This window comes from Ursus maritimus, unplaced genomic scaffold (assembly GCF_017311325.1).
Source record: "Ursus maritimus isolate PB19 unplaced genomic scaffold, ASM1731132v1 scaffold_16, whole genome shotgun sequence".
NCBI classification, from domain to species: Eukaryota; Metazoa; Chordata; class Mammalia; order Carnivora; family Ursidae; genus Ursus; species Ursus maritimus.
In genome coordinates, this window is record NW_024424008.1 from 52,648,623 (window position 1) to 52,671,886 (window position 23,264).

The 23,264-nt window shown below is 40.0% G+C and overlaps 1 protein-coding gene and 1 long non-coding RNA gene across 3 annotated transcripts in view; one reads left to right on the plus strand and one right to left on the minus strand.

Annotated features, from left to right (window-relative positions):
• Window positions 1–7,711, plus strand: part of LOC103662363 (NXPE family member 4) — a 45,380-nt gene extending 37,669 nt beyond the window's left edge. The window contains exons 8-9 of the mRNA XM_008690045.2: window positions 3,901–4,107; window positions 6,873–7,711. Coding sequence (XP_008688267.2) covers window positions 3,901–4,107; window positions 6,873–7,408 — 743 coding nt within the window. The 3' untranslated portion in view covers window positions 7,409–7,711. The remainder of the gene's footprint in view (window positions 1–3,900; window positions 4,108–6,872) is intronic.
• Window positions 7,712–7,838: 127 nt separating this feature from the next.
• On the minus strand, window positions 7,839–13,809 carry LOC103662362. 2 transcript variants are annotated; one of them, XR_568424.2, is made up of 4 exons: window positions 13,681–13,809; window positions 13,059–13,168; window positions 12,439–12,582; window positions 7,839–9,838 (listed from the first exon to the last, which is right to left on the minus strand). It is a non-coding gene; the product is annotated as an uncharacterized LOC103662362 (long non-coding RNA). The 2 variants fall into 2 exon arrangements; XR_005835076.1 differs by lacking the exon at window positions 13,681–13,809 and having other exon boundaries at window positions 13,059–13,289.
• Between the last annotated feature and the right edge of the window lie 9,455 nt (window positions 13,810–23,264).

Below are 23,264 nucleotides of genomic sequence, written 5' to 3' on the forward strand. Positions count from 1 at the left end.
TGTCTTTGCCTAGTTTTGGTATCATGGTAGTGCTGGCCTCATAAAATGAGTTTGGAAGCATTCCTTTATAAGTTTTTGGAATAATTTGAGAAAACTAGGTATTAACTTTTCTTTAGGTATTTATTAGAATTCACCTGTGAAGCTGTGGTCCTGGACTCTTGCTTTTTGAAAGTTTTGAATTACTGATTCAATTCATTCCTTGTATTTGGTCTATTCAGATTTTCTATTTCTCTATGATTCAGAGTTGGAAAGGTGTTCATTTCTTCTAGGTTTTCCAAATTTTGGGCATGTAATTGTTCATATAATCTCTTATGATATTTTATATATGTAGTATCATTTGTAAGTTCTCTGTTTTCATTTCTTTTTTTTTTTTAGGATTATATTTATTTTGAGAGCAAGAGAGAGCTAATGAATGGGGGAGGGACAGATGGAGAGAGAGAAGCAGGCTCCCCATAGAGCAGGGAGCCCGATGCAGGGCTCAATCCCAGGACCCCAGGATCATGACCTGAGCCTAATGAGCCATCCAGGTGCCCCTCCTTTTTCATTTCTGATTTTATTTGTGTTGTCTTTTTCTTGTTGACGAATCTGGCTACAGGTTTTTTTATTTTGTTTACCTTTTCAAAAAACCAGTGGGTTTAGTTCATTGATCTTTTCTATTTTTTTTTTCAGTCTCTGTTTCATATATTTCCACTCTGCTCTTTAGTAAGTCTTCTCTACTAACTTTAGACTTTGTTCTTTTTCTCTAGTTTCTTTAGGTATAAAATTGGACTTTTTTTGGAATTTTCTTGTTTATTTTTTGCTATATTACTACAAGCTTTCTCTTAGAACTGTTTTTGCCATGTCCCATTTATTTGGGGGAGTTGTGGTTCCATTTTCATTTGTCTCAAGGTATTTTTTTATTTCCTCTTTGATTTCTTTTTAACCCATTAGTCGTTTAGTAACATTCTGTTTAGTCTCCACGTGTTCATGGCTTTTCCAGTTCTTCTTGTAATCGATTCCTAGTTTCATACCATTGTGATTGGAAAAGATGCTTGATAAGATTTCATCTTCTTGAATTTAATGAGACTTGTTTTGTGGCCTAACATGTGATCTATCCTGGAGAATGTTCCCTATGCGCTTAAAAAAAATGCGTATTCTGAAGTTTTTGAATTAAATGTTCTATAGGTATCTGTTAAGTCTATTTGATCCAATGTGTCATTTAAAGCCAATGTTTCCTTATTGATTTTCTGTCTGGATGATGTACCCATTGATGGAAGTGTGGAGTATTTAAGTCTCCTACTATTATTACTGTCAATTTCCTCCTGGGTCTGTTAATGTTTGCTTTATGTATTTAGGTGTTCCTATGTTGGGTTGCATAAATACTACAAACATTGTTTCCCCGATTGGATTTACCCCTTTATCATTATGTGATGCCTTTCTTTGTCTTTTGTCAGGAAATAACAGATGTTGGCGAGGCTGTGGGGAAAGGGGAACTCTTTTGCACTCTTGGCAGGAATGCAAAGTAGTGTAGCCACTCTGGAAAACCGTATGGAGGCTCAAAGAGTTAAAAATAGAGCCACCCTACAACCCAGTAATTGTACCACTAGGTATTTATCCAAAGGATAAAAAATGCTGCTTTGAAGGGGCACATGCATCACAATGTTTACAGCAGCACTGTCAACAATAGCCAGATTATGGAAAGATCCCCAATGTCCATCAATTGATGAATGGATAAAGAAGATGTGGTGTATATATATGATGGAATATTAGTGATCAAAAGGAATGAAATCTTGCCATTTGCAACAATGTGGATTGAACTAGAGGGTATTATGCTAAACAAAATAAGTCAGTCAGGGAAAGACAAATGTCATAGGATTTCACTCATGTAGAATTTAAGAAACAAAGCAGACAAACATAGGGGAAGGGAAGGAAAAATAAGATAAAAACAGAGAGGGAGGCCAAACCATAACAGACTCTTAACTAAAGAGAACAAACTGAGGGTTGCTGGAGGGGGAGGTGTGTCGGGCGGTATGGACTAAATGGGTGATGGGCCTTAAGGAGGGCACTTGTTGGGTGAGGACTGGGGGTTATGCGTCAGTGATGAATCACTAAATTCTCCTAAACCCCCCCCCCACCGGAGAATTAGCATTTGTGCCATTCAGCTTGGGTGATTTCCACTATTCTGTCTTCCAGATTGCTATTCCATTCTTCTGTTTCATCTAATCCACCGTTGATTTACTCTAGTTTACTTTCCATTTCAGTTTGTATTCTTCAGCTCTGATTCATTTTTACACTTTCTAACTCTTTGTTGAAGTTACCAAATTGCCCATTGTGGTCAGCATCTTTATGACCATTACTTTGAACTCTCTATCAGGTAAATTACTTGTCTCTGTTCCGTTAGGGTTTTTCCTGGGGTTTTATTTTGCTTTTTCATTTGGAACATAATTCCGTGTTCCTGTTTTGCTTGACTTTTGGGTTTTTTTTTTTTTTTCTATGAATTAAGCAGAATAGTTACCGCTCTCAGTCTTAAAAGAGTGACCTTGATTAGGAGTAGCCCATGTGTAAACTGTGTGCCTGGTGGTTTTGGTGGGATGACTGGGGCTGGAAAAGGCATGGGTCCTGGGGCTTCCAGGGTATACTCTGCTGGGGCCACCCTGATGAGATAGCTGGGCCTGGAGTGGGCATGGGCCAGGGGATCCTGCTATGTCCAGCCTTGTGAGATGGCTGAGTGTGGAGTGGGTGCATGCCAGAGAGTTCCCAGTGCACACCATCCCAGGGCTGCCTGGCACCACACTTTGGCAGGATGGCTGGGTCAGGCATGGCCTGGGGGAATCCTGTGGCATGCCACTCTGGGGCCCCCTGGCAGGACAGATGGAGCTGGGGAGGGCACAAACTGGGGGGTGAAGAGGTGGTTGGGATGGGGTGGTGCCTTTGGGGGAAGCTGGAGCTGATGTGAACTAGAGGTCTAGGGGTCTAGGACTTGCTAGGGCAGCCCTAGTAAGCTGGCTAGAGAGCCTGGACCCTGCTCCCATACATGCTATTACAGTGGAAGGGGAATGCGCAAAAAAAAAAAAAAAAAAAAAAAGGCACTTATCGGCATCTCCAACCCCAGAAAGAGTTTCAGTAGTTCCCCTACTTGTTTGGCAGATGACTCAGCGTGAGTAAACAGATTTCCTTCACTTATAGACTAGTTGCCTTTTAAATAGCTCTTTCTTGGTGTGCCCCAGGACAAGCAAGTCTGTGCATGGGCCTCTCCATGATATCTCCCCCTAATGCAGGTTGCTGCACTGGGGATGGGGCTCCTATGGTTCCCATGCCTCCATTTTTTTTTTTTTTTTTTTTTTTTGCCTTCCTCTGTGCAGTCCCTCTGTCACTTGTGAAGCAGCTGTGCAGTCAGCCCTCAGTTCTTCCAGGAGACCTGCTATGTATGTAGGTAGATTCAGCGTGTCCATGGGAGCAGGTGAGTTCAGAGTCTTCCTATGCTGCCATCCTGGACCTGCTATTCAAAGAATTTACAGTTTGATGATGTCATTTAAGACACTATGACAAAGTGTGACAAACTTGGGGGTAAAATGGGTTACAATGATAAAATAACTGAGTTTTTATTACTAAGCAAGAATTGATAACTTTACTTTCATAGGAAGCTAAACGAATATTTATATTTTACCCAGAGGGTTCTTTTTTGGGGGGGCAAGGGGGAGAAAACATGTCTTCTATAGTAAATATTAATGGGCACCATTTAGAAAATTCATATCGGAGAAAATTTTTACTAAAAATAACTATTATATTAAGAGGAGGATGCTTTAATAGGGTTTTTCACCTCCCTCATGACCTATTAAGAGGACACTTAGAAAAGATACTAGGTTCTTAATAAATACTGATGAATATGTGATATTTTAGATCTTGCTGATTTTTTGGCAGGAAAAAACGTTCCAATGAAAAAGAAATGCAAGTTTGGAATGGCATCCACAATCCCTGGTGGACATGTCTGGAAGGAGACATGGAATCCTGTCTCCTGTAGTTTGGCTCCAATCAAAATGAAAGAATGTCTAAGAGGAAAATTCATATATCTAATGGGAGATTCCACGATCCGCCAATGGATGGAATATTTCAAAAACAATATCAGCAGTATGTTTCAGTCTAAGCTATTTTTCATATCCCTTTTAGAAGTTTACTTTTTATTTCAAGGAAGCAATAGGAAACGCCTCTTCTTCATATTTCTTAATCACAGCACACCAAAACTTTTCCAGACATCATTGCCTTTCCTTTAAAAGAATACATTCATCTGACTGGAAGGGAGCATGTATAGAAAAAGTTTATGACATCCCTATCCCAATGCATATCTCAGTATGTAGCCGGCATGCTCAGAAAATTGTTGACAGAGCTGAAAATAATGGAAGATTTTATATTGTCCATTCTCTACAGTTGGCATAAGGACTAAGGGTGTGGATTCTAGACCCAGATGCCCCAGGAGCAGAATCTGGCTTCTCCATGTCCTATCTGGGTAATCTCGGGCAAGTTACATAACTCTTGTCCCTCTAAGTTTCTTCATCTGTAAAATGGAGATGAAAATAGTGCCCACCTGGTAAAATGAAGTCATATATATGATGACTTTAGAATTGTTTGTTACATAGGTCAGTCCTCGTTGGTGTAAGCTATTGTCCTATTATCATTACATGAAAAGAGAGATTCCAGGAGCAAGGTGATGACTTTGCATCAGTTAGAAGTAATACTTAAAAGCGGGGGCTGTGTTGTCTCATGTACACAGACTGTGCACTTAGAGGCGATGGCCTTTGGCATGTTACTTATTTTCTGTGCCTCATCTTCCTCATCCGACTACAAATAATATTATCTGGTGGTGGTTATGAAGACAATGAGATAACGGTTATAAAATACTTAACACATTTCAAGACACATAGTGCCCAGTGAACAAGAGCTCCTGCATCTGTGTCCCATGTCCGAGCTGGGGCTGGAATCCCGTGGCTAGAATCCTAGCCCAGTTGCTCTATTTACTAAACCAAGGATGCAGCAATAGTAGTTCAGAATTCACTAGTAGATCTTAGCACTCTTACCTGGCAAACTGTGACTGCCTGCCTACTGGGTCCAGGGTCCTGGCTGTCATCCCTGGGGACAGTGTGCCTTCTGTGGCTCCATTATGGCCCTTCTGACATGATGCCACTCTTGTGATCTCAACCTTAGAAGGTCAGCTGATCCTCCCAATAAAAAGAGAAAAGCAGTAGGGAACTTGGCTCCAAGCAATAGGTGGAATCCCCAACAAAGGGGGGAGAGTTGTAGATTGTGACCTCTGAACTCCTCCGGACCTCAGTTTCCCCATCTATAAAATTCAGGGGTTTGGTGGCAATCTCTAACATCACGTTCTGTAACAGAGAGTCTCCCAGGTTATAGAAAGTGCGGAATTTAATGAGTTACCTCCCTCTTCGTCTAACCCTTTTAACTTGTAGCAAAATGTCTGTCGCACATTTTGTTAAAAGTTAAATTTTATAGCCTGCTTTGGAAAAGGAAATTGAAGTAAATTAGAAGCAGAGTGAAGACAATGATACTGCCATGTTCCTTCAGCTAATGCTCCAGTGTCTTTATTTCCAAACGCCCGTGGGTGAAAACTTTAAATGTAGCCCTTTACTTCAAAGATGGCCCTTGTTACAAAGCATTAATGATCCTTTTCTACATATTTTCTTCAGAAGTTCTAACTACAAAGCAGCTGGCCCCGATAGTCTGATAAAGGCCTAATTTATAGGATGAAAAATGGAAGGACTTCATTTTATTCTATTCGTATTATACTCATTTTTTCGTGGGTTCTCGGATTGGGTAGACGGTTTTCACAGGAATTGGGAGGAATTGAAGTGCGGATTCTGTCACTAGCTGTGTAGTCCTGAGCAGGTCATCTCATCTCTTGATTCTCCACAACATGACGTGGGGGGGGGGAGGGGCATGATTTGAGGTGAATGAATACATCTAGATAAATGCTTTGTCAACTATGAAGTCCTTCACAGATAAATAGTAGTACCGTCAGAGATGAGATGCTCAGGAACATTCTAAGCATATGTAAAGGAAACACAAAAGTATAGAATATAATTCCAGGGACGCCTGGTGGTTCAACTGGTTAAGCATCTGCCTTCGGCTTAGGTCATGATCCCGGGGTTCTGGGATCGAGTCCCGCATTGGGCTACCTGCTCGGTGGGGAGCCTGCTTCTCCCTCTCCCGCTCCCCCTGCTTGTAGATGCTCAGGAACATTCTAAGCATATGTAAAGGAAACACAAAAGTATAGAATATAATTCCAGGGACGCCTGGTGGTTCAACTGGTTAAGCATCTGCCTTCGGCTTAGGTCATGATCCCGGGGTTCTGGGATCGAGTCCCGCATTGGGCTACCTGCTCGGTGGGGAGCCTGCTTCTCCCTCTCCCGCTCCCCCTGCTTGTGCTCGCTCGCTATATACACACACACTCTAAGACTGGAATTATATATAATTCCAGTCTGAGACTTAGAGTATTTGGAGAAATAGATTTACTTGGTTGTTTTTTTTTTTTTACTGTAAAGACATCAATTAGTACTTTATCCTCAAGCTTAATCCACAGCTCACAAGATGTACAAAAATAATGCCTAGAAATCGAACTCTATCCTGCTCCAGTGAAGTTACTTGAGTGCTTACCATCCCATCACTTTGCTTCTATGTGAGTCTACAAGGGAACGTGTATGACTTCTTATCTGTGTAACACATTGGAGTGTTCAAAGAATTTTCAAAACTGTTCTTTCATTTAAACCTACAATCAGTCATGATTAACTTTTCTGATTATAACCACCAAAGCTTTTCTTCTGTCTTTATGATCTTTATAACTTTATACTTGTTTCATTTTGGGGTTGTCTACTTGTCATCAGCACTGAAGTCAGTGGATCTGCATGAATCTGGAAAACTTCAACACCAGCTTGCTGTGGACGTGGACGAGAATATCCACATCCAGTGGCAGAAGCATGGTTACCCTTTGATTGGATCATTGACCTATTCAGTGAAAGAAATTGAGTACATCGCCCGCGTCATTGACAGAACTGGAGGAGGAAAAAACACGGTCATTGTTATTTCTCTGGGCCAGCATTTCAGACCCTTCCCCATTGGTGTTTTCATCCGAAGGACCCTCAATGTTCACAAAGCTATTCAGCGTCTTCTTCTGAGAAGCCCAGATACTATGGTTATTATCAAGGCAGAAAACATCAGGGAGCTGCACAGTGATGTGGAAAGATTCAGTGACTTTCATGGCTATGTCCAGTATCTTGCCATTAAGGACATTTTTCAGGATCTCAATGTGGGCCTCATTGATGCCTGGGATCTAACAATTGCATATGGCACAAATAATGTCCACCCATCTCAATCTGTAGTCAGAAATCAAGTTAGTATATTGTTAAACTATATTTGCTAGATAACACCTCTGAAATCCATTCACTTAATTAAAAACATTTATAAAGTGTTCGCTATCATGCCAGTTCCTGCATTGGGCTCTGACCAGTTAGCACGAGATCATCTGCACTACGGCTAATCCATAAACCACCGATTCAAATAAATTATTTCTAATTGGGCCCCCACTTAAGAATAAAGATTAAAAATGCCCATGAAAAGGACCTATATTTCTTGATCAGTCCTGCTACTCTCCACAAATGGGAAGTCAAGACCCCTAATGGTTAAAAGTTGTCTCTGATTCATGGAAATCCAGTGCAATAAATTTATTGTAAAATATTTGGAGAAAGGAGTCCCATTTTCTTGTTTCTGCTGCTAAAGACAAGCTCAAGACGATCTCCACGTGGCAAGAGAAGTCCTGTAAGGCAGTTCTCCATGTCTGCAGTCCCAGAGGAGCAACAGAATTCTAAGCAAGGCCCCTGGATACTGGAAACCTCTGACTTTTCTCTCCCTATAAGAACTCCCACTGCTAGGACCTGATCTGATTTGATAGAATTTATCCTCCGGGAATACAGAACCACGCAGGTAAAAGCACAGCTCCCTAAAATTCAAGAAGCTGAGCTTCGGACCTTTTGTTGACAGTAATTCCACGACTTTGGATAAAGCACTTCAGCTCTCTGGGCCTATTTCCCAAATTAAGGAGTCAGTGTAAGGCTTGTGATTTTTTTCAAACCTTGCTCTGTGAAGATCCGGGTGCCCTAAGGGGTACTTCAGGTAGTGCCTGGAGGGGCAGGACTTAGAACAGGTGCCTGGTGGGCAGGGTGCGAGTTCTGCCACATCATTTCAGCCAGGCCATCAGCCAGGTGAACCTATAGGTGTGTTGGACTTGTGGGAGGGCTTTTGATTTGAAGAAAGCTCCACTGCTTACAACATGTCGGAAGACCGTGATGTAATCAACCACATTGGTTTCTGTAATGTACACGTGTAGGTTAGCATTTCAACCTCTTTCTCTCGCATTTTAACAGACCTTCCCAAAACTTACCAAACAAGAACGATTGATAGAATTCCAGTTGAAAGGGGCAGTGTAATTATAAAACAATTTGGCATCCTATTCTTCCTTAGTTTTTCACTCTAAACCACGCCCCAGATACCCCTGGGCCTCTGACCTACTCTTGCTGCTTCTAGGAAAGAACAATTATAATGGAAACATAATCTATTTATCCAGTTTCCTCTGGGTAAGGGAATAATAAATTTTCTACTTATTTGCCCGTGAACCATGGTTCACGATTCAGTGCCCAGAAAACATTCCCGTGGTCAAAAAATATTATCATGTGCCAGGAACTGTTCTAGTCTTTACAAGATAAAGTGGACAAAAAGGCACATGAATTCTCTGCCATCAAAGAATTTACACTGTGATAAAAAGATAAAGATATAAATTAATTGCAACTTGCTAAAGTAGTATCAACAAAGTATATGACGTAATAGAATGGACAGTGGTGACATGCTGGTGACGGAGGCGACAAGCTATAGTAGAGAAGTCCTCTCAGAGAGGAAGGCATTTCAAGTGAGATCGAACTAGTGGAAAGGAGGCATCCATGAGAGAAAGCAGGGACAGAGAAAATGACCGTTGTAAAACCCCTGAGATATGATGGAGCTTGGGATGTTTAAGGACCAGGAGATCATTATGCCTGGAGTATTGTCAACACAGAAAACATGGAGGGAGAAGTTAGAGAGAAAGGTGGGGGCCAGATCACGTATGACCTGAATAGCCTACGGCAAGGAGCTTGACTTTTATTCTAATTACAATGGGAAGGCATTTGAGGGAGGAGAAAATAGAAGGAGCGGGGAGAATAGGAGGAGAATGCCAGGGAGGGAGGGACTGGTTTCCTGAACCCAGGCATCACGGAAGACTCTAGCAGTTGCTAAGGTCAGAATGAACAAGAGTTGGGAAACCATGGGAACCCAGCACAGCACGTGCTGTTCTGTTAATGAAGTGACTTCCCATGACCACTCTTCAACTGGGGTGAGATGGATAAAGGGGCATTGGAGGTCTTGCTAAAGGGGCAGATTTTTTAAAGAGACACACAGAGAGCTATAATTTTAGAAGAGAGACTAAAAATTAGAATGTGACCTAGAGTTTATAAGAAGAGAAAGAGAAATATGTGCGTAATGTAATATATAAATCGTATAAAGTGTAGGCTCAGATGGCAGAACACATTCGGAGTAGCTCTCAGAGGCGCAAACCTCTGCTTCTTCCAACAACCCAATCCTCATAAACACAGACGTAACTGTCCCTGTGTCTCCTTGACATTTAGTATGGTCGTTTCCCGTCTGAGACGACTGCCAAGTGTGTGCACAGCAAATGCAAGTTGGTCTTCTAACAGGAGGGAAAGGTGAGAACGTCTGGCACTCAGCCCTTTGGGCAGGATGGATTCTTACAGGTGGATCGATACTCCTAGAAGAAACAAAGAGGTAAATATTTCCAAGGAGAACCATTATCAAGCGGCAAGGATGTTATGAAATATACTGAGAAGAAACTAAGAAGTTGAGTGTGTTTTAATTACATATGTGAGGATCCTGCTAAGGAGACTGTTTGAAAAACCGGTATGTTCTAAGTACCAGGTGCTGCTGAATTCCTGTAGTTGTACTCTCGTCGTTGTATCACTCGAGTTCCAATTAGAAGGTAGAAACTGCACTGTGAACCAAACCAAGGAGGACTCATGGAATTATTAAATGCTTGATAAAGGAGTGATTGCCGTATATAAGGAAACCATATGGTACCCTTAGGGTAGAGGGAGGGGATCCAAGGAAGGAGCAACGTGGAAGGGGCCCTCCCAAGGCAGAAGGTCAGACCTTGCTGGTGGAAGCAGCAGGGGCTGATGGCTGGCCCAGGCCATAGCTGGCGTGCAGTCTGGGCAGGGGAGAAACAGCCGCTGTGGTGTGAGCAGGGCTCAGGTGATTGGCAGGCGGGCGCACAGGCATGCAGGGCAGGCGGGGACCTGGGAAGCAGGCAAACTCTGCGGGAGACCTGCCGAGGGAATGGGTTCCCATGCAAGCAGGAGGCCTTCATAGCAGGAAGATCTGTGGTGTCCTTTTCTGTGTAGCAAAGGCCAGGGAAGATTATCACTAGTCCGGGACGGGGCTGCAAGGTCACCAAACGATGGACAGGTTCTGGGAACAAGACGGGAGGAGCTCCACGAGACAGCCCATACCCACACCACCAGCCCGCTGCAGAGCCCCTGGAAATAGCAGCACAGCTCCTTCCTCCTGTAATGTCTCTCCAGTGCCCTCTACTGAGCAAGTTTAACAACGAGCAGGAGAGATGCTGGAGGCGATTCGGTCGGTTATTGCAGAGTATATTGGAGGGTGAGTTTGGAGCTGAGGGACAGTAAGTTGATAACCGTTATAGTCATCAGCCTACTCCTTTTTACTGGGTCATTTCCTTAGGAAACAAGACCATGCTCTAATAATACTCTATATCTTTTAAAAAGTGCACAAAATTTTTAAAACATATATATAAAAAACCCTTTCTATAGATCCCTGATATTACATTTCTCTTGAGTTACCGTCACACATCTCCCCTTTGAACAAAACTTTCTTGAAAATGTGGTTCTATATTCACTGTCCTTACTGCCTCCTATTCTCTGTCATAACACGTTCCACGTTGGCTTATGTTCTCCGCCACTCCTGTTAAGGTCACCTTTGTGTTGTCAAATATAATGGCCACTTGTCTGTGTTCATGCATCTCAGCCTCTCGGTGGCATTTAAGTTGAATTCACCTTCTTCATTCAGACGCTCACTTTCCTTTGTGTGACATGACTCGTTCAGCGTTTTCCTCTTGCTGCCTAGAGACTACTTCTCCCTCTCCTTTGGCCATTCCCCCTCTGCTACTTGGCCTCTAAATTTGGAATAGCCTGGGGTTCGATCCTACTCACCTGCTTTGCTCTGTAGTCTCATTCTGGGTGATATTTACCCTCTGGTTTAAATACCGCCTATGGTTTTAGCGACTTCTAAATATTTGTCTCCAACTCCAATCTCTCTATTGCATTGAGGAATTGAATATCCAATTGCCTACTTAACGCTCTATTTTCCTGTCTAGGGGGTATCTCAAACTCACCGTGATGAAAGTAGAATTCTTGATTTATATACCAAAACACACTTGTCCCTAGTAGTCTCCAGTTCAAGAACTGTTAGCAAGACCCATACAGTAGTCAGGAGCTATCCTTTATTCACCCATTTCTCTCCTCTCCAAGTCCTGCCATATTTCGTTATATGTAGACAGTCTGTCCCTTTACTTTCATTCCTACCGTCCTGGTTCCGGCTCTCCCACCTCTCTCCTGGAGGTAGGCAACACCTGGTCTTTCTGCATATAATCCTGAAACCTCTGTAAGGCATTCTCTACACAACAGCCAGACTAATCTTTTGAAACTGCAAATCGGATTATTTCACACCCTTAGATAAAATCTTTCAGTGGATTCTAAATCCAGCCTCAGGGCAAGTGTCTCCTAAGAGATAATTCTTCCTGACCACACAATCTAGATGTAGGTCCCTCCATCTCTCTATTAGTTAATTACTTTATCATGTGCCCTCTTTATGTGACTATGTATCACTATCCAAGATGATCTCTCTTAGTTTTACGTGTGATTTTTACCTGTTCTACTTAATGCTGGATTCTAAGCTCCTTAACTGTGTGGGTCTGACGTTGCTCACTAGATGTTTTCTCCACAGCATCTAGAAAATGCCCGGAATATATTGGTTCAGTCTGTAGATGTTGAATAAAAGAAGGACTCCTCTTACCTTTGCCAGGGAGAAAGCTAGATGCAACAATGGCTAACAGACACCTATTTGGAATTACAGAGCTATTTATGTGCAGAACGGCATGGCATGTAGTAAGGACACGTTCTCTATCAGGAGAACATGTCCATGATTATTACAGAAAGACTCCAAGATTCATCAAGTCTGCGAAAGCCCATGAGATGTCTATCACAAAATATTTTCATGTCGTGACTCAGAAATGAAGAACTTAGGGACAAAGCTTGTACTTTTCATTATTACCTATTGATGACTGAAGCTTTGAAAGGGAACAGAGAGCATGGCCAGTTGTTAATAGTTGCATCTTGTGTTGCCAGGAAAGATTTGCTCTTCTGGAACATGAGCAGTGCTACTGATCCACGTGGCTCCTGGAAAGGGCTTGGCACACTTAGAAAAACAAGGAAGAATAAGATTTGGTCTCTGACCAGAAAGTATTCATAATCCAACTAAAGAGATAGACTTGCGTAGAAGTAACTTAAGAACGAACCCGGGAGTCTGCACAGTCTAAACTTCTGTATCTCATACCAAGTCAGACTCTAAACGTGTCCTTGGATGGGTTTCCCACTTCCAGAACTAGGTAAGGTTCATGTTGGCTGTATATTCCTGCCTTAAATCTATTGTCCAAGCTGTTCCTTTTTAATGGGAAGAAAACCCTTCCTAGCATTCTCTAATTAAAGAGAACTGTCCTCCTTCAAGTCCCAGATCTATACAGGCATAGTCAACCACTCCCTCTTCTGTGCACTCATGGCACTATTTTCATATGGCTGTAATGTAATATTGTATTAGAAATAATTTTATATGTGCCTGATAACATAGATAACACTGAAACCAAACTACATCTTTCACGAGGGCAGAGAATATACCTTTATCACTTGTAAACAATTCCAGACCTTCAGAGCTGAGAGACCATCCATGGATTCCCAGTTGTTTCCAAGTCTGCAGTTGCAGGCAGGCATGCCGTACATGACCGGGACTAAATAAATGAATGAGTGATTAAATAACTTAGATGACTCATGGGGATAAAGCAAACTTTCAGATAAAACTTCTCTGGAGATAAAGGGTTAATGACGGGAAATATGACTCCCTCTCTTACCTGCCATCAACTGTATTACCTCTGTATTAAACATCTGTTGTTTCTGCCCTGACCAATACTCCTCCTTCTAGTAACAGAGCCCGTCTTTTCCAGAACTGCACTTACTCTGCTTTATACCACACTAGTGGAACTGTCAACCATGTGGTTCTGCTCCTTTGGATCCTATCCAGCCATGAAAGCACTATCTCCGGTGCATAAGTGGTTGGTCCTAGCGGAGTCCATCGGGATTGCTATTTTTGGTGTTTTTTCTGTGACCTATAAATTCTGGAACTCTCATTGAGAGATCTTGAACACTGAAGACCACGTATGCCTTAAACTTCTTGGGACTACAGTGTGAAAAGGATCCAAGAAAAGCGGACAGTAGACCCTAGAGGCTTAGAGAGCTGGCTTACCTTATTTGACCCCTAGATGAGTCATTCAGTTTCCTTTCTCTTTTTCCTTTAGCTGTCATGGAAATTACTAGCATGAGTTGGAAACTACAACTGGAAGAGGCCTGGATAATGTGTTTTTGTAAGGTCAACTTGCCCCTGGAGAGTAATAAATAGAGATGGCAGATGCAGTTGTAAAAGTCATTACAAACCATAGAAAATTAGCAGAATTCAACAGTCCTAGAATCTGTGGTTGATCCAAAAAAATTTTCTGGATACTCTGATGGGAAATAGTTGAAATGATAGTATTTCTGTCTTTTGCTTTGAATCTTCTGGAAATAAGTAAGGGGGACACAAAGAGTTTGTATGGAGACTGAATGGTTTTATTTCATATATTTTTCCTGAAACAAATAGTGAAAGAAACAGATTAAAAGAACTGCCAATGCCTGCATATGTTTTTACACTTAATCCTCACAAACCCTAAGAAATTTGTTCTGCTAATATCCCACTTCATAGATGACTAAATTCTGCCTATAGATCAGTAGAAAGTTAAAAACTTGTCCAAGATTCTAAAGCCAGGCTATGAGAAACTTCCGTTTATAAATATCCAGTGATAAGAGATAGACAAGTGACTCACAGTATGAAGGAATAACAAGATGTTAACAGTAGAAAGTGGGAAGCTGATGATAAATAAGAAAAGCTATGGAATTTATTCAAAATGGTGGACTTGGCACATGCTGTAACCTTCCCTCTAAAATAAGTCCACAGAAATGTCTGGAAGGAGATTTCTAAAACTTCATTACCATGACAGAAAAGAAGAAGAATTTCCTTCAACAAAACAGAGAATGCAAGAAAATCCAAAGACTAATATCAGAAGGAATGAGATTAAACTTGAAAACACCAGTCCAAAATGAATTTGTGTCTGGACTGCCACAAAAGTTTCATATGGCAAGATCAGGAGAGAGCCCTTAGAAGACGGTAGCCTCCTAAGTGTGCAGTAGTAGTATGTCTAAAAGCCAATGTGTATACCTTAATTTAAAAGTAATTTATCGCTAATTTTCCAACGAATCATCATCACTGATCATGGATTACTGTAACAAATACGATCATGAAAAAGTGTGAAATATTGCAAGAATTACCAAAATGTGACGGAGACATAAGGTGGGCAAATGCCACTGAAAAAATGGCAGCAATAGATTGCTTTATGCAGGGTTGCTACAAACCATCCATTTGTAAAAGAAAACAAAACAAAAATGCAGTATCTGCAAAGCACAATAACATAAGGTGTGTCTCTGTAAGTAGGCCAGTCGTGAATCTCAAATTCAAAGATGCATACATAACCAAAACTTCCCAATCATTTGAAAAAGGCGAAAACCTTAAAGAAAAAGCATCAAGCACAATGGGAAGAAATTTGCATGTCAAGGAAACCTTAAGTTACATAGGACATAAAATATAATTCATCGCTGGAGTGACATGAGAAGATATTGCAGCCATTCTTAGAGTTCGCTAGATGTTTGCTAAACTAACTGTGTGCTAGAGGAAATAAAGGAAAAACTTGAAGGACACACTGAAAATCAAAATGAAAACAATACACTGGGTAAGATGAAATATTAACTCAAGAATTCCGAATACAGAATAAAAGGAAAATGAGATCAAAATTGTGAAAGGAAAGTTAGCAGGTATTAGTTCTCAGACTTAAAGGGTCATGAGCCATTAGAAGTGCCAAGCAATAGAAAAAGATCTGCATAAATTTCATAAGACCAAGGATGAAGAAAAAATTTTAAAAACTTCCAGAAGGATATTAACTTTGATATCTGATATTTCATCGGCCACATTAGATGCAAGAAGAAAATAGAACAGTGTCTTCAAAGCTAGGAGACAAATATTTTTCATCTCATAACCCTATACCACATAAGCTTAGCTATTTGTGGAGGTAAAACAAAAACCTGCTCAGTGTTATGTTGGCGCTTTGTGAAAGCACTCGGAGGAGAGGGTAACAGGGTGATGGGTACTAAGGAGGGCACGTGTGATGAGCACTGGGTGTTATACATAACTACTGAATCATGGAACACTACATCAAAAACGAATGATGTGCTATACAGTGGCTAGCTGAACATAATAAAATTAATTTTTTAATAGAAAAATTACAACAAGATGAGAAATCAATTTAGTAGATAGGAGTAGATATAAGAAATAATATTGTTGAAGAAACCAGGAACACAACAATATTGCTATAATTGTGAGCTAATATGTAATATGTAAATTTAAGCATAAAGATTAGTAGTACAGGTGGTGATGTTAGTAGTTGATAATTGCTGACCTTAAAATTAAATTTAATGCAAAATACAGTTCTAGGTTGCCTGGTGGCTCAGTCGGTGAAGCGTCTGCCTTTGGCTCAGGTCATGATCCCAGGGGCCTGGGATCAAGTCCCGCATCGGGCTCCCTGCTCAGCAGGGAGTCTGCTTCTCCCTCTCCCTCTGCTTCTCTCTCTCTTTCTTTCTGTCTCTCTGTCAAATAAATAAAATCCTTTTTAAAAGAAACACAAAACACAGTTCTAAATACTATACATGTATTCATTTAATCTTCCTAACAATTCTGTGAACTATATACCTGGAAACTGATAATATGGAGGCACAGAAAAGTTGAATAATTTGCCATTTGTCACAGAGCTAGTAGGCGGTAGAGGCAGGATGTGAACCTGTAAATAACACTGAGCTGCCAGACAATATTAACATGTGTTATGTACTGAACTGTGTCCCACCCAGATTCATATGTTGAAGTCCCAACCCCCAGTACTTCAGAATATAACCATATTTGGAAATAAGGTCTTTAAAGAGGTTATTAAGTTAAGATGAGATCCTTTGTGTAGGGCCCTAATCCAACAGAACTGCCGTCCTCCTAGGAAAAGGAAGAGACACCAGGGAGGTCCACGCACACAGGAAAGCATGTGAGGACACAGCAAGGAGGGGACCAAACTTGTCAACGTTTTGATCTTGGATTTACAGCTTCCAGAATGGTGAGAAAATTAATTTCTGTTGTTTACACCACTCAGTCTGTAGTGTTTTGTTATTGCAGCTCTGGCAAACTAATACTGATTTGAGTATAACAGCACAGCAATAGAAAAATTGTACATGCTAGTAAATTCTAGATGAATCTTTTAAAGTAGAAATTTAAGCTTACTGTTTTTTTTAATAGCAACTTATAAAGAAATATCTAATTTTAAACCAGAAAAGGCAAAAATGTAACAAAGGAAACACATTTAAAAAAAAAAAGAAAAGAAAAGAAAATAAGAAGAAAGAAACCAAGAAAGACCTGGAAATTAGGTTTACAAAGTAAGGTGGTAGAAGTCTAGTGTTAAATGGAAAAATACAAAGGAGCGGACTATTGGTACATCCAACAGCTTGGAGGGGTCTCTATGCTATAAATAAATGAAAAATCTCAAAATATCACAGATGATATAATTCCGTTTATATAACAGCTTTGAAATAATAAAATGATATAGACAGAATAGATTAGTGATTACCAGAAGTTAGGAATGGTGGGAGAGCAGGATGGCTGTGACTGCAAAGGGATAGATGGGGGCGATCTTTGTGGTGACAGAACAGTCTATATCTTGGTTGTAGTGGTAGCCACACAAATTTATATATGGGATAAAGTGATAGACTGCTATCCCCACGACTTTGACCAATGCCAAATTCCTGGTTTCACTCTTCTACTACAGTTAGGTAAATCGTAACCATCGGGGGAAAGTGGATGAAGGGCACAGAGGATCTTTCTGTACTATTGTTGCAACTTCCTGTGAATCCGAACTCTAAGTGCAGGGCACTGTTCTAAATATTGTCATGTATTAAGTTAATCCTCATCGCAACCTTATGAGCTGCATACCTGGAAGCTAATCATGGTAAGGCTCTGATAAGTTGGGTGGCGGTGGTGGTTTTTCCCATACAGTGAATAAGGGCCCTTGGTAAGCATGTGAAAAACATTTGTTCATTGAATAAATGCTATTAGACAATTACAATATTGAATAATAAGAGGAATCAAAAACAAAGTTGAAATAAATACTAGATAAAATAATATAATACAGAAGGAGATAATGGGAGCCAACTGTTTCTTTGCATAAAGGGAGCAGCAAAAGATAAAGATCAGTTTTAGGTTTTGTTAAATATGCATATTAAAATTTTTAATTCATAAACTGGATATAATATAGAATATTTTATATTCTATATAGAATGATTAAATTTCCAAAACTATAAAGGGGAGGGAAGGAGAAAAAAATGTAATCATCAAAATATAAGAAGATAAGCCACAGGGAGGATGCGGAGCAACAGGAACTTTCATTCACCGCTGGTCAGAATGCGGGATGGTACAGCCACTTTGGAAAACAGTTCAGTGGTTTCTTAGAAAATGAAGCGTCCTCTTACCATATGATCCAGCAATTATACTCCTTGATAGTTGCCCAAATGATCTGAAAACTTATGTCCACACAAAAATCTGCACATGGATGTTTGTAATAACTTTATTCATAATTGCCAAACCTTGGAAGCAACCAGGATGTCCTTCAGTAGGTGAATGGATAAACTGTGGTACAACCAGACAATAAAATTTTATTCAGAGCTAAAAAGAAATGAACTATCAAACCATGACGAGACATGCAGGAAACTTAAGTGCATAATATTGTTAAGGGAAAGAAGCCAGTCCGAAAAGACTACATACTATATGATTCCAACTATATGACATTCTGGAAAAGGCATGAGACCGTAAAAAAAAAAAAAAAAAAAAATCAATGGTTACTAGGAGTTAGGAAGGAATGAATAGGTGAAGCACAGGGGATTTTTAAGACAGTGAAACTATTTTGCGTGATAGTATAATTGTGAGTACATATTGTTATACATTTGTCAAAACCCATAGAATGTATGATACCCAAAATGAACTTATCCTAAACTATGGACTTTGGGTGAAAATGATGTGTCAGTGCAGGTTCATTGGTTGTAACAAATGTATCACTCCACTGCATGATGTCGACAGGAGAGACTGAATGGGTGGGGTGGGGGAGGGTGGGGCATATGGGAAATCTCTGTACTTTCCAATCAGTTTTGTGAACCTAAAAATGCTCTTAAAGTCCATTTTAAAAAGAAAAGTAATCATTCCAATGAGAGGACAGGAAAGAAGGGTGTGGGGAGGGTGGGGTAAGAACATAGTAAATATGAAGCAAAAAAAAAATGGTAGAAATAAATTCAAATATACCCATAATCACAGTGACTTTAAGTGGATCAAATTCTCCTTAATGTTAAATATCAGTGATTTATAAATTAGAATTAAAAAAATTTAAATCCCTCTTTAAGCTGTTCAAAAGACACAGCTAAAACATAATGACACAAAAAGTTGAAGGTTGAGGAATGGGAAAATAATAAATATAAACAAAAGGGAGGCTGTAATATCAATTTTAACATAACACAACTGTTGGGAGAGCATGATGACTAATTAATTGTTCTATTCTATAACAGCTGCTTCTACTTAGACCGTATTCCTGGATCAAGAACCAAGAGTAGTACGTCTCCGTTCTGGATCTGGCACTTGAAACGTGAGTCACCAGAAGGGTATATTGTCCTCAGGGAATGTCTAGACATAGGACTACAGTGCCTGGGAAAGCAAATAAACCTCTGGGTGGGATGAGATGTTCTAGGAATAAGTTTGTTAATGTCATGAAGATTATGACCTTGGGACAACTAGATTACGAAATTCTTAAGATCAAGGATAATGTTCTATTATTCATGTTTGAATCACTAGCACCTAAAACATGATACGTATAAAATAAATGTTGGGTGAATAAATGCGTGAATTAATATATTATGTACATCGTATATTATAACGATTTAGTTCTTCATTATCATGCACTTACCCAAATTATCGGCACAGTAAATGTTGCTGTACTTTATGCCAAAGGCCTATAACATGCAAAGGGAGTATCAGGATATCAGAATGCTCAGATAAACATTGTCCGGGCTTCCCATGCTCCCTTGTGAAGATTCCTCTGCTGTAACCCGGCCTGTGGTGTATTTCTACCACCTCTTTTCTTGCATAGCCTTTCCTTTATCGCAGCGATTCTCAAAGTATGGTCCACAGACATACACATACGGTCCACGTGCCAGCCCATTGACTACTTTTACTGGTCCTTAGCAAGATACATACAGAAATTGAGAGTAAGCATTTGAAACATTCTAGACCGTGTCAATTCCCATGACAGTTACGCAGATTTTTATTGTGTTTTCCAAAGTCATGGTAGCTGACAGTCGGGAAATAAGTAAACAACTTGTCTCTCAGCACAGATAGTTCAAGAGGCTTTGTGCCAGGGCTGTTGGCTGAATATAAGTCACTTGGGATCTTCAAAACCAAATCTTAGGAACTGGCACAGGGTTTAGGCATCCAGCCATAAGAAGACAGATGAAGCTGGAGTTATGTTTCAGAGCTAAAGTACTAGTCACATGGCAAAACCAAAGGGGTTAGGTGGGAAGGGCCTGAAGCATGGAAGAAGAGCCCCCTCGACAGAGATACGACTTGGACCCCCTTTCCCTATCCTACAGAGCAAATAGTCCTTCCTGTTTTATTGTGTCCTTTTCAAACTGGTAGAAATATCTCCACCACCCACCACTTCTCTGCATGGTGTCCACCAACAATGTGTCCTAAGCGGAGTCCTCTTCAGACCCCAGGTTTTCAGCGACGGCTACGCATACAGTAGAGCCACTGGGGTATTTAACAGTATGACCACAAGGACCTACGTGTCTTAAAACTAAGAAGTTTCTATTCCGATGATTTCTGGTAACATATGGGGAGAGATCCAGGAATCTCAAAGATTTTCTGGGTGATTTTCTGGGACCCACCCAGTTAGTAGAACCCGTTGAAGTCCGTCCCCACCCAACTGCAGTATTCTTTATTGCCTCTTCAAATTTCTGCCCTGGGTTAATCATAAACCAAGTGACAGTGAATAGGGATAGATGAAAATAAATGTCTTCAGGGACAAGAAAAACTAAGTTTTGTAGAGCCATAAGAGACCGTTCAGAACTCAGGAACTTTTCCAACTACCCAGATGAAGAAGTCACTAAAGCAGGTGAGTAAGCAAAACTATAGAGACTTCACTGTCTCTACTCTTGCCTGTGGTGAGCAGGAGAGAGGAAAAAACAAAGCAAAAGTAATTAGAAAACTGTGTCCATGCCAAAATCTTTTTTCAAGTAAGAGAAAGAAAGAAAAAAGGGGAAAGTTCAGAAGAAAAAATGTAGTAAACAAAACATTGCAAGAGCCTCTCTTCATGACAAGAACAGGCTCGTGTCCTGACATGGCATGAGAATAAAAGTTTTCTAATAACCAATGATCCAAGGTACCCAGTGCGCCATGGGGAACACACATATGTACATTCACTCCACCTAACATCTAGTTGGAGAAAGAAAGATGTCGAAAGTACCTGCTTACAGCGGATAATATTTTTTTGCCTTGTTTCATGTATGACACTGACTGGGTGGGAAAATGTATAAATATGTTACAGGAATTTGGAATGTGGGAGAGATCAATGTGGTCCAGAATTATTCTGGAAAGATTTCTGTAGAGATGGGTCCTAAGCTGGGGACTGACTGCCTGTCAAGTTTGGATTGGTACAGGGCCAGCCATCCCAGGTGGAAAGTAGGATGTGTCATAAAGTCAGAAACAGGGAGATTTTTTTGATCCGTGTCTTTGGATATGTGAGTGTCCTTGTACTGTATTTTATGTGTATGTTTTAATTTACATAAATAATTTTGTGATAAATACTCCTATTTCTTTCTTCACTTAGCGACGTGTTGAGCAGCCCTCCATGTTGCATGTAAATGTCATAAGTTGCTTCTGACTGCTGTCGGTTGTCCCACATCACACATCCACTGCATATGTCTTAACCATTCATAGTAACACATATTATAGTCCATCTAATTCCCTACAACGACATGCACAGATATACAGGAAACTGAAATAAAATTTTGAAAATGATTTTTTTTTTATGGACCTGACTGAAAAGTCTTCTGATATTCTCAAATTGAATTGCTTGGACTTAGGACATAGTTATACACAATTTCAGGGGGAAAAAAAAAAAACTACCATATTATTTTCAACTTTATTATACTCATTGGTGCACTCACCAAGAGTACAACAGACTTATATACAAAAATGCAATATATGTTATGACCCAGTTGGGTTTAAGTGAGCAAGGTAGAGTGGTTTAGCTTTAGAAAACATTTAAAGATAGAGACATCATATAACCACCTCAATCAGAAAAAAGCCTATGACAAAATTCAATTTCCATTAATTCAACTTCCATTAAACACTTAGCAAACTGTTTTTTAGAAGATAGCTTCATTTTTAATTGAAATATACATGACAGACGATGTTATATTCAATTCACATGCACCACATAGTGCTTCAACGATCATGTACTTTACACAGTGCTCCCCACAATAAGTGTAGTTACCCATCTGTCACCATACAAAGTTATTACATTATTGATAGTCCCTACGCTGTCTGCAACGTCCTTGGGACCTATTCATTGTATAAATGGAAGTTTGGACTTCATAAACCCATTTATCTATTTCACACATGCCCCCCACCCTACATTCCTTCCTTCTGGCAACCACCAGTTTCTCCTCTGCATTTATAATTCTGTTTCTTTTGTTTGTTCATTTACTTTGTTTTTTGGATACCATATTTAAGTGCAAATACTAGGATTTGTCTTTCTGTGACTTATTTCATTTAGCATAATATCCTCTAGGTCTATCCATGTTGTCACGAATGGTAAGATCTCATTCTTTTTTATAGTCAAATAATATTCCTGTGTGTGTGTGTGTGTGTGTGTGTGTGTGTGTGTGTACCACATCTTCTTTATCCATTCATCTATCAATGGATGTTCTGGTTGCTTCCATTTTTTGGCTATTGTAAATCACGCTACAATAAATGTAGCAGTGCATATATCTTTTTTAATTAGTGTTTTCATTTTCTTTAAGTAAATATCCACTGGCAGAATTATTAAATCCTATGGTGTTTTTATTTTTAATTTTTTGGGTAACCGTCATACTGTTTTGTAGAGTGACTGCACTAGTTTACATTCCCTCCAACTGTATGAGTTTTCCCTTTTTTCTACATCCTTACCAACACTTGTTATTTCTTGTCAATACTAGCAATTCTGACAGGTGTGAAGTGACACCTCATTGTGGTTTTGATTTGCATTTTCTTAATAATTAGTGATGTCAAGCATTTCTTCAGATGGCTGTTGGCCATCTGCATGTCTTCTTTGGAAAAAATGTCTATTCGGGTCCTCTGCCCATTCTTAATCAGATTATTAGGGGTGTTTTGGTATTGTATGAGTTCTTTATATACTTTGTATATTAACTTCTTATTAGATACTATCATTTGCAAATATTTTCTCATATCCAGTAGGCTGCCATTTTTGTTTTGTTGATGGTTTCTTTCAATGTTCAAAAGCTTTGTATTTTAATGTAATCCAAATAGTTTATTTTTGCTTTTCTTTCCCTTGCCTGGGAGACATATCTAGAAAAATGTTGCTAAGGCCAAGGTCTAAGCGATTACTGCCTATG